An 11,863-nucleotide genomic window follows, 5' to 3' on the forward strand; every position below is an offset into this window, starting at 1 on the left:
TATATATATCGAAGTGGTGGTGGGCCGCCTGGACCAAAAAATGCCAGGGTTGATTTTTTTGTCCCAGTCCAGCCCTGGTCATGATTGTCAGACAGCTCGTTTGGTTTTAATACTATGAACATTTGGGCGGCTGTGAAAGAGGAAGTATGAACTACTCTGGTGTATCTGGTTCTGCCCCTAAAGCACTTTTTGACCGTTTCTCCCTGTGCAGTCTGACTATCCTTACAATGAGAATGTCCCCAGCATTAAAATCCCAATGGACATGATGGAGCAGGAGCCTTTTTTAGGAGATAAGGCCTCTGACAGTGAGTAGACTGGACCTGGGGCCTCACCTCAATTTGTACCTCTTGAATGATTCAGCATGAGCAGTTTGCTTTCTCTTCCTTTCATATGCGGTGCATGCTACCATTTGATTCTCTGTCACATAATGCCTGTGAAGTTTGTCAGTCCTCTGTGGTAACTGACAGCTTCATTACCTTTTCTCGCCCTGTCGTAATCGTTTTGCTTTACTTTTGCAATTTTAGTTAACTGTTACTCTAAACTTAAAGGAATAGTTCATCCAAATGTACTCCCCCTCAGGCCATCCAAGATGTAGATGAGTTTGTTTCTTCATCGGAACAGACTGGGAGAAAATGTAGCATTACATCACTTGCTCTCACCAGTGGATCCTCTGCAGTAAATGGGTGCCGTCAGAATGAGAGTTCAAACTGACAAAAACATCACAATAATTCACAAGTACTCTAGTCCATCATTTAACATTTTGTAAAGTGAAAGGCTGCAGCCTTTTTGTAAGAAACAAATCAATCTTTAAGATATTTTAAATTTAAACCATCCCTTCTGGCCAAAATACGAGACCATAATCCATATGCTTAATCCAGTGAAAAAGTCCATCCCTTGTGATCCTCTAATCTCAAAATACAACTGTTTTGGACTGTTTTCATTTGTAAACAGTGCTTGATCTGTGCATATTTCTCTCCTGATTCAGATGAGTAGATTTTTTTTTTTTACTGGATAAAGCAATAGCATGGATAGAGGACTCGTGGCATATTCTAACCAAAAGCAATGGTTGAAGTTAAAAAAAAACTTCTTAATGATGGATTTGTTTATTATAATCATGCAGCTTTTCACTTCCCAAGACATTAATTAATGGACTGGAATCATGTGGATTATTGTGATGTTTTTATCAGCTGTTTGGTTTCTCATTTTGACGGCACCCAATCACTGCAAAGGACCCTTTGATATGTAAGTGATTATATAATTGTTTTTGGAAAAACAACATTTTTTCTAATCTGTTTTGATGAAGTAACACTCATCTACGTTTTCAATGGCGTGAGGGGAAGTACATTTTAAACTCATTTTCATTTTTGCATGGACTGTTCAACCATCTTTTGTGTCATGCTAACATGGAGTCAGGGATGATAATTGAGATTGACAATAATACAGAAAATATAACTTTTTTCATCTTTTTTTGTGTGTGTAACAAGCTGTAGCAAAGCCTCTGTTTTCTTTTCTACTAAAACTTTTAACATCTTAATTCGTAGTTGTATTAAGATGTAATTATCTAATGAAAATGCTAATGAAAAATAATCCCATGAAATCCCAGCACATACTCGATATGAAATCATTGGAGGTCTTTAGTCTTCAGTGATTGTATTTGGCTTTTTTTTTTGCATGCATCTGCTGTATAAAGCGTGCTGGTGCTGTTGATCCTGTATGATGAAACTGCATGAAGGTGGTATATAGTGCTCGTGTTCAGCAGAACGTGAAGCCAAGCACGTGTTAATAATGGACCATGTGTCCCTCTTGCAGGAGAAAAGTCCCCTTCATTCCTTGACCGATATGCGTCGTGCTGAAAAGCGCCACTACTTGCAGACCAGCCCGATGTCAAGGTACGCATCTCAAGCTGTTGTTAGTAATATGTATTTATAGTATGGATGGATTGCTACACAGTGAATTTAAATAATGGGTTCTGTGTTCAGATTTTGCATACGTCATAAACAGCGGTGCACATTTCTATAATACAATAAGCTGCAGGAACTAAAAGCCACTTTAATTTCTAACAGCATCACAATTTGTCAAGGCTTTGTGATTACATAATGCCCTTACCTTTGTTAGTTGTTCAAATAATTCTTTGAACCACAAGTTAGTTTCAAAAAAATTCTTGGTAGTTACTGGGAAATAAATTGAATGCCTATTCAGAAGTGGACTGATTGAGTCTGTCTTCTTCAGTTCAGAGAGACTGCCATTAAATGTGCCTCAGATCAAAATAGATATGGACCCAGATGACAACAATGGCTACTACTGGAGGAGTCGAGGGTCTGAGACGTCCATATAATGCCTCCAAACTGCTACATAGATTTTATTAGCTCTTCCAATTTGCAGAAAGCCATTTGCCAATTGATCTTTTATAAAGACTGTCCCTCATCACGGATCCTTTTTGTGAAGACTTGTCTCTCACTCACTTAATCACTACGGTTTGCAAGTTGTAATCCCTAAACTATTATGCAATTAAGTTAATTGTTTGACTTGTGTGTTGAGCTGTAGAGAAATGCTGTAGCTGTTTTTACACTTTTCTACAACTACTCTCTCCATTATTCATCCAATGCAATATAAGTCTTTCTACCAAATTCACTTAACATGACACTATCTTTCCTTTTCCTTTATTTTTTGCTGCTCTACCTCTGTTTTACATGGTAGGCATGATGTAAAAAAAAACTTTTTTTCATTTGCACAGCATGAGATCTTAATGTTGATATTTTTAAATGTACATCTTGAGCAGACTTTTCAACAAATGACTTGTATTATGTTTAGAACAACTGTGACAATATATTGTAATATTTAACTGTTGATTAACTTTTTAATGATGGTTAATGTTATTGATTGGCATTGAACCTGCTATTTTCCATATTGTTTCCTATAATATGTGGTATTAAATCTAATATGTTTCCTTTAACAATATTTATGCCTAATTATCCAGACACATTCTAAAAAGCTTGATTAATTAAGAAAGCCTAATAATTAATTTAGGGTTTCAAGTCTTGTTAGGCATTTGCTTCATCCACCTGGTTATGGAAACCCTAAAAATACATGTGTAAACCTACATGTACTCCAGGGTCTGCTGTCCTGCAATTGATTTACCTAAGTGACTTAAACCTGAATTGCAATAATACATGAAATTCCTTTAGTTTTAAGATTGTCTCATGTAATTCAGTCATTGTCATTTGTAAAAATGAGTCAGAAAATGTCAACAATGTGGTACATGCATTTGAATGATGACATTAGTGCTGTCATACAGTGCATGTCCTAAACGATCTCTTTGATCTTTCAAGAACTCAGTATCTTTTGTTGATTCCTGCTAATTTGTCATCATTTTTTCTGTTTCTTTCAAAAGAAAAGAAAAAAAAAAAATCAATAGATCTATACAGGTAGCATCCATACTGTATTTTCAAAATCAACTTCTTTTAACCTTGTATGTAAAAGATTTTTAACTTATATTTTCGGGGGTACCTAAAGATGAAATATATGTGAAAGCATGTCTGGGGAAATTCTTGAACGTTTAAACAATGCTAAATATTAATTGTAGAGTGTGTAACAAAGATACATTTTTAATCAAGTTTTGTGAATTTTTAGAACAAAACAGCTGAAATTATCGTAGAATTTATATTTTTCAAATAAAAATGAATATTAAAAATGAACAGAATTTATTAAACGGTCTCCTCATTTCTTTTCATGCGTTCTTTTTTTGTACTTTTGTTTCCGACTTTAATATAATTTGATCTGATACACAGGGTAAATTACCCTACCAAAATAATTTTGCTGCATTAAAAGTATTTGTGTATGTGAACAACTCACTTTATTTGTAAACAGTATTTCTACACTAGACATATACATATATATATATATATATATATACAGCGGGTAAAATAAGTATTGAACATGTCACCATATTTCTAAAGGTGCTGTTGACATGAAATTTTCACCTGATGTCGGTGATAACCCAAGTAATCCATACATACAAATAAAACAAAACAAATAAGTTCAGAAATTAAGTTATGTGTAATAAAATGGAATGACACAGAGAAAAAGTATTGCACACATGAAGAAAAAGAGGTGCAAAAAGGCTTGGAAAGCCAAGACACCAGCTGAAATCTATCAGTAATTAGAAAGGAATCCTGCCCCTAGTCAGTGGAAATTAATATTAGCTGATTCAGTCCCAACACCTACAGTACCAGGATGATGAAGATGAAACGAGTGGACATTTCAGCAAGACAATGATCCCAAACACAGCCAAGGAAACTCTCAGTTGGTTTCAGAAAAAGAAAATAAAGCTGCTAGAATGGCCCAGACAATCACCGGACTTGAATTCAATAGAAAATAAGAACTAAAGATCAGAGTTCATAGAAGAGATTCTGTGGAAGAATGGGTCAAAATCACACCTGAGCAATGCATGCGACTAGTTTCTCCAGACAGGAGGCGTCTTGAAGCTGTCATTACCAACAAAGGCTTTTGTACAAAGTATTAAATACATTTCAGTAGTTCAGTACTTTTTCTCTTTGTCATTCCATTTTAATACACATAACTTAATTTCTGAACTTTTTTGAACGTTTTGTTTTCTCTGTATGTATGGATTACTTGGGTTGTTACCGACATCTGGTGAAAATTTAATGTCTACAGCACCTTTAGAAATATATTAACTGGGGAAATGGTGGTGTGTTCAATACTTATTTTACCCGCTGTATATGTATATATGTATATATTAGGTGGGTTTTAGCCCCATTTGTGAGACATTTACTAATACTTTTAATAATTTATTACATGAACTGGCACTACAATAGTTGTGTCCTGACTGTTAGTTGTTCACTGAAGATGACACAATGTCACCATCTAGTGTTCACAATTAACACTGCAACAGGTCCCGTCACATAGAGCAGTGTTTCCCAACCTTTTTTTAGTCGCGGCACCCTTTGGAAATTTTAACAAATTTGTGGCACCCTACAAAATTAATTTTGTCACAGTATTTGAATTTCTAACTTCGATATGATAATTTGAAAAGTGTAGCTATTCAGTACAACAGGGAAGAACTGCAGAATATAATGTCATACAGATATTTTTAATTTTATAAAAAGAAATGTGTCTATCAATGGTGGCAATCAGTAGCTTTTATTCATATGTAAACATTGTGAGATAGCTAGTTATAATGGTAATTAAACAAAGTTTTGCTCACTCTGTGTATTTTTGATTTTACAGTTGGGTAATTTTGTTGCAGTAGCACGAGATAGCTTGATTTGAAACTTTGAATTGAATAAAAAAAAATGACAAGGAGGCTATGCAGTTAATAATAAAATAAGAACAAATAAAGAAATTACTAATGATAGCACAAATAAAAAATAACGATAGGCATACAAATTAAATAAATAGTTATTTAGTTTTTCGGGTAGGTCTAGCACACAGTAGGGCTATTAAGAGATTTTTTTTAACCAATTATCCAAATAATGTTTAATCCTAGAAAGCTATTATTATCAGAGGACACGTGAGCATAACGGTTTGCAGATCAATGAATGAGAGGGCAGTGATACCAGAGTTGCCCATTTACCACACCATGTTACAGCACAGTAGGGCTATTGCAGACAGAAACAATACTGTACTACATCCATGTTTCCTGTCGGCTCAATTTTTGAGTGGACTTTGCTGTTCCGATGAGCATGAACGGTATATGAGTGGAGCGCTCACATAGAGCGGGATAATACGCAGAGCGTCACACCACGTGAACGTGAAACCTGAGCTGTGAACAAATTTTCGGCAGCCGAAATTTCAGTGCATCTCTAATTATTGGCGACATTAGAAATGGATATTATATAATAGCTGCTTTTTTGAACATTTTAGCTATTTAAAAATATAAAAAAATGCTTTTTTACGCGGCACCCCTGCTCTCGACAGACGGCACCCCGGTTGGGAAACACTGACATAGAATATCTATAATAATTTAGTAAATGGAGAATTTCATATAGGCCTTTCTTTTTGGGACATTTTATGAAAAAACTAAGTGCAGATAGTACTTCAATGGTCTAGACTAGAGAAGAAAGCTACAATTTGCCAGCTAAAGAGAATTTTAAGGAAGAAGATGAAAGATGTTAGTTAGAAGAGAGGAAGATAAATAAAGACTTTGAAATAAATATTTGATGTCAGTTTTTCAAAGAATAATGCAGTTAAAAATTGTGTGAAGTCACAAGAAAATCTTTCCCCTAATGCTCATTTCAACTAATATCACTTTCCAAATGTATTAGCCTTTCAAATGCGTCTTCCTACGTCTGCAAGACTGTCAGGCTAGATCAGGGATCCTCAAATCTGGCCCACGAGATCCACTTTCCTGCAGAGTTTAGCTGTAACCCTAATCAAACACACCTGAGCATGCTAATCAATGTCTTCAGGATCATTAGAAAATCACAGGTAGCTGAGTTTGATCAGGGTTGGAGCTAAATTCTGTAGCGCATTGGACCTCCAGGGCAAGATTTGAGGAACCCTGGGCTATATAATCATACAATATAATCATACAATGTAATCTATAAAAATCATGTAAAAAGAGTAGCTTGCTTTCAGTAAACTCCAATGCTAAATCATATAATTTGTTGGTTTTTTCATGTTAAGCAAAACTTGCGTAGTCCATTTAGATATATTTATGAGTTCTGGTGGTTTTGTCCAACTGAAGGCTTTCAGGAGATATTCAGCACATCTTCTTGGTCTTTCATCATTCTTTGTTCTGCTGCATTTGAAGTGATCCAGACAGCTGCAGCAGACAGACGCTAGTCCCTGACTATAGATAGACCGTCTCGTCTGTTCAGATCAATACATCTTGCCATCTTAGTACAGGAAGAACATGTTTAGGACCTAAAAACGTCATCTATTCTAGATGATTCATGTAGTTCACACTCCTTACCCAGAGTCCCCCGTCCACAGTGCATCACCATCAGAAACCTTTTAAAGTGATGCATAGCATCCCAGCATTAATCTGCTTGCATGAACTCAATATGAAAACTACTTTAATTGAATCCAGCACCTCAAAATCACCGGAACGCAGATAAACAGCTGTGAAAAGAGTTGAAGATGCTTTTTACAGCAGTTTAAATTGGGAAAAGGACCCTACAGAAGCTGAAGTATACTTCTGTGCTGGTGGAGCAGCTCGATAAGGAAAAGTTCCAGGTCCAAACTATAGTTGGAAAAGCTTTCATCAGCAATGAGAGATAGAGAGATGTTGGTTACTCAAGCTCAGTGTGCCCAGCTAACAGGAAGCATTCCTAGAACTTCTGGGAAGGTTCTCTCAAAGTTATGAACAAACACTGAGTAAACTTCCAGTAACCTTAATAGGATATTCATTAATAGTTATCTGGTCTTTAAGAATGTTCTCAAAACATCAGCTCAAAAACATAATTGATATATTGTTCATGGAACTTTGCAGTTGTTACGTTTTAGTTTATAAACGTTACTTGTTTCAAAATGTTCTGAGAACATTCTTTAATGTTCATAAAACCAAGAAGAAGAAAAAAAACATTTCTAAAACCTGGACATTTTGAGCATTCAGAGAACATTCAGAAAAAAATATTTTCATTCCTCGATGGCAACATTAGCAAAACATCCTTAGAACATATATTTATATTGGGTTCATCGAAATACAGCATGGCTCTATATTGCTCTAAGAGCCTCATGAGACCTAAACAATCCATAAGGATTTTAAAGGAGTATTGTATAAGAATCCTGTTGAGGAAAACAAATAATGGCGATGGGATGAGTGAATTGGAATATTCAAGTCCTCCATAAATGCAAAGTTTGAAAACCCATCTACACAAATGAGGTTTTAATTTAACTTGTGGATCTTACCTGAAACCTGACAAAGAAAATAAATTAAATTCCTCAGATAAATCAATGGCGCCTACAATAAAGTACATTCTATTCACAAGTACTTCAACAAAATCAAAAAAATCTTTTTTTAGCTAAAAATATATTGAAATCTACTGAAGTATGAAAATGAACTATTTCTTGTCAGTCCATTTGCTAAGAAAGCATTTGTAAATGTACATGAAAACTAATTTGAAGAGTCTTCCAGTGTGTGATGAAACGCCATAGCAACAACAGAAATCATCTTATCATAGACGTTATGTTCACAGTAAAGGTTATTCATACAGGAGCCTAATACAATCACACTGCAAATGCCACAAGCCTCATGAGCTAAAAGAACAAAGGGAACAGAGGACAAAAACAAAACTCTTTGAAGCAAGTGGAAAATTTATTTAAAACATATCAGATAGCGAGGGATGACATTTCCTATTAGAGAGGGAATTTAGAAGATCTCGTCATCCAATATAATTGCTGACACTCTGATTCTTTAAACAGTGTCATCGTCATATTTAATAACATCCTCTGTCTGAAAAAGAAAACATGAGTTTTAGTCAAACCTGATTTTAATAACTATATTAAAGTCTATTAATCAATTCAAACAGCCTGCAACCTGATCTGACATCTGCTTAAAATACTGAGTTAAAAAGTTCACCTAAAAACGAAAAATCATTTCATCACCCTCAAGCTGTTCCAAACCTTGTATGAGTGTCTTTCTTCTGTTGAACACAAAAGATGATATTTTAAAAAATGTGTGTTGACGGTAGCCATCGACTTCTGTAGTATGAAAAAAATACAATGGAAGTCGATGGCTACCAGCAACTGTTTGTTCACCAACAATCTTCAAATGATCTTCTTTTGTGTTCAACAGAAGAAAGACACTCATACAGGTTTGAAATGACATGGCGGTGAGTAAATGATGACAAAATGTTCATTTTTGGGTGAACTATCTTAAGTTTATTTATCTTACCCGCTGATAAATGGAGTTATATTGTTCTAAGGAGAAATCTAATGCAATTTAGTTTCATTTACGCCGAAGACAGGGGGTATGAACATTTTTAATTAATGACAGGTTCTCTAAAAAGTCATTTTTCCCCTTTTGTTTTCCAGGAAAAAAACAGACAAATTTACACATGGAATTACTACTACGATGAATAACTGATTTATCTTTGCACAATTAATATTCTATGGCTGAAACTTCCAAAGGCAGTGGTTAGTCAGTGTGCTCACCAGCTTTTGACATAGTTGTGCCGGGGAGCGCTGGGAACAGCAGGATGTGCCCAAGTCCACCCAAGCTTGTGTTTGCTTCTCACCTCCCTCCCCCTGCACCTCCTTCTGGAAATAAAGCATTGATGATGAGTTTTCTGCTGATCTGCAACCAGCTCCTTCCTTTCAAACTCCCTGTTGTTAAAAAACATCTTCTGATAATGTTCTTTTCCAGTCTAACCATAAATTACAGAGTTTTGAACGACGGCAGGTCCAGTCGTGAAGTACCGCGAACAAGTGTCATCCAACTTGGACAGAAGTGCTGTAGTCTTTTTCAATTTACTCTCCTGTTTGATAAAAGTTGAGAGAGCGAGAGAGAGAGAGGAAGAAAAAAAAATGAAAGAACAGTTTGACCAGTAATCCAAACCTTAAAATAAAAAATGACTATGTATTTTCCTTGTCAATGTTCAAAGTCAAGCAGCAGGAGAGAAGATGAGAGAGTACCGCGTTGTTGTTATGACAGTTCGGGCTTGGTTAGCACCCAGCGAGTACAAAGAGCACCCTGTCGCTCTAAATTAATTGAAATCTCGCAACCCTCTCTCAGTTGTTTTGAACGATGGCAGGTCCAGTCTGAAGTACCGCGAACAAGTGTCATCCAACTTGGACAGAAGTGCTGTAGTCTTTTTCAATTTACTCTCCTGTTTGATAAAAGTTGAGAGAGCGAGAGAGAGAGAGGAAAAAAAAAAAAATGAAAGAACAGTTTGACCAGTAATCCAAACCTTAAAATAAAAAATGACTATGTATTTTCCTTGTCAATGTTCAAAGTCAAGCAGCAGGAGAGAAGATGAGAGAGTACCGCGTTGTTGTTATGACAGTTCGGGCTTGGTTAGCACCCAGCGAGTACAAAGAGCACCCTGTCGCTCTAAATTAATTGAAATCTCGCAACCCTCTCTCAGTTGGCGAGCAAGCTGCGTTTGTGCATGCTAATGTACGTTCATTCTCTGGATACAGATTCCGTTTAGACCATTCAATTAGATGCTCTCACCAGCAACTCTTCGCACTTCGCCATTTACTATATGTGGAAAAACAGCGAGCGAGCAGATAATTGGAGGATCTGCAAGGGAAAACTGAAAGGCTAAATTAACCAAACAGTGACATGCTTTAGATCAGGCTACCTGTGAGATTTTGATATCATTTTCAAGCATTAAAAGCAGTTCTCCTGCAGCTCCGGTGGTGAAAGCATTAAATAGGATTTCATCAAGGTTGTTTTTCTCAAGCATCCTTATGCAATGCCGTCTACCTCAACTCAATGCATCAGCATAGCGTCTCAGCTCTGATGAGAGCTTCAAACAATACAATCCCAATCTCAAAACCGAGATGAGTCTTCACAGCAAAATGAAGTCACTCAATGAGGCATTGTGCTGCAAGACATGCATCAAAAAGATCGAAACCTCTCACAATAGCCGTCTACCCAGCTTTGAGCTGTCTTACAGTCCTTGAAAATACAAATACAAAACCCTTGAAATCTGAAGAATGGCTTGGTTGTGTAATAACCGAAAATCTGCAGCTATCAAATCAACCTGTTATGAAACAAAGATCTCCTGTCGTGAACCTGGTAGATCATGTCAGTCTCAGATGGAATAGCGTCATCTCACCTTCTCCGTTAAACACACTGTAACATCGGCAGATGAGCAGCAGGCCGTTACTGTGTTCTTGATTCGATCGAGAACGGTCGCCAGCACAGGAAGAGAAATGGAGGCATGATTCACTCCAATTAGAAACAAGTCTCTGGACACACACACACACACACACACAGGTTTGTTTTTGTGAAAAGTGGGGACATCCCATAGGCGTAATGGTTTTTCTACTGTACAAACTGTATTTTCTATTGCCCTACACCAACCCTACCCCTCACAGCAAACTTTGTGCTATTTCAGATTTTCAATACACTCCATTCTGTGTGATTTATATGCGTTTTGAAAAGTGGGGACATGGGGTAATGTCCTGAAAAGTCACCTTCTCCTTGTAATACCTATGTCATACCCTTGTCATTAAACAAATGTATGTCCTCATTTGTCACAAAAACGCGTGCACACACACACACACACACACACTTTTGATTCTCATTCATTGACTTCAGGAGGACACATGCTATTTTGTGAATCCCCTGCTATGCCATACATCATGAGTTTATTTATATTTTGTGGCCACTACTATAAATGCATGTTCTGAGGGCAGCCCATGAGCAAAAACGTTCAGTTAACCAGCAGGAGGCTGCAAGACCTCAAGGTGTTTTGAAAATATTCTCCAGAGGAGGTTCTGGTCACTTCACCCTAGGTTTCTGCTGTAATACTAGGACAGGGGTTTTAAAACTGGGGTCCATAAGAAGGTTCTGTCCAATTTATATCTCTATATATTTATTTATATCTATATATCAATATTTATGGACAGTGCTGAATTTCGAATTGAATTAGAAATGTTTCTCTTTGGGTTTATACTTTTTAACATCCCTCTAATAGTGTATAATGATTTTCTATAGAGAAAGCAACGGTTAAAACAGAATCAATATGTTCTTGTTAATATTTGAATTGTTTGCTTTTGTCTTCAGTTTAATAACAAGTAGTATTCAAACAATGTGCGGTCTTTATCAGACTATTTCTGACAGAGTTTATATATGTTTTTATAGGAGGGGGCTTCCCAATCCCACAGCCCCATCAGTAAGGCTCAAAATGACCGTAAGTTCCAAATGTAGGTTCGGGAGGAGCCTAAT

The 11,863-nt window shown here is 36.4% G+C and overlaps 1 protein-coding gene and 1 long non-coding RNA gene across 2 annotated transcripts in view; one reads left to right on the forward strand and one right to left on the reverse strand.

Annotated features, from left to right (window-relative positions):
* The window catches only part of slc4a4a (solute carrier family 4 member 4a), an 85,397-nt gene extending 83,087 nt beyond the window's left edge, over positions 1-2,310 (forward strand). Inside the window, exons 25-27 of the mRNA XM_016256070.1 lie at positions 212-305; positions 1,810-1,889; positions 2,230-2,310. Of these exons, the coding sequence (XP_016111556.1) occupies positions 212-305; positions 1,810-1,853 (138 nt within the window). The 3' untranslated portion in view covers positions 1,854-1,889; positions 2,230-2,310. The remainder of the gene's footprint in view (positions 1-211; positions 306-1,809; positions 1,890-2,229) is intronic.
* Positions 1-3,634, reverse strand: part of LOC107569901 (uncharacterized) — a 15,356-nt gene extending 11,722 nt beyond the window's left edge. Inside the window, exon 1 of the long non-coding RNA XR_001606961.1 lies at positions 2,717-3,634. This is a non-coding gene — a long non-coding RNA (uncharacterized lncRNA). The remainder of the gene's footprint in view (positions 1-2,716) is intronic.
* Between the last annotated feature and the right edge of the window lie 8,229 nt (positions 3,635-11,863).

Source organism: Sinocyclocheilus grahami, unplaced genomic scaffold (assembly GCF_001515645.1).
Source record: "Sinocyclocheilus grahami isolate Dianchi unplaced genomic scaffold, SAMN03320097.WGS_v1.1 scaffold1392.1, whole genome shotgun sequence".
In the NCBI taxonomy this organism is placed as follows: domain Eukaryota; kingdom Metazoa; phylum Chordata; class Actinopteri; order Cypriniformes; family Cyprinidae; genus Sinocyclocheilus; species Sinocyclocheilus grahami.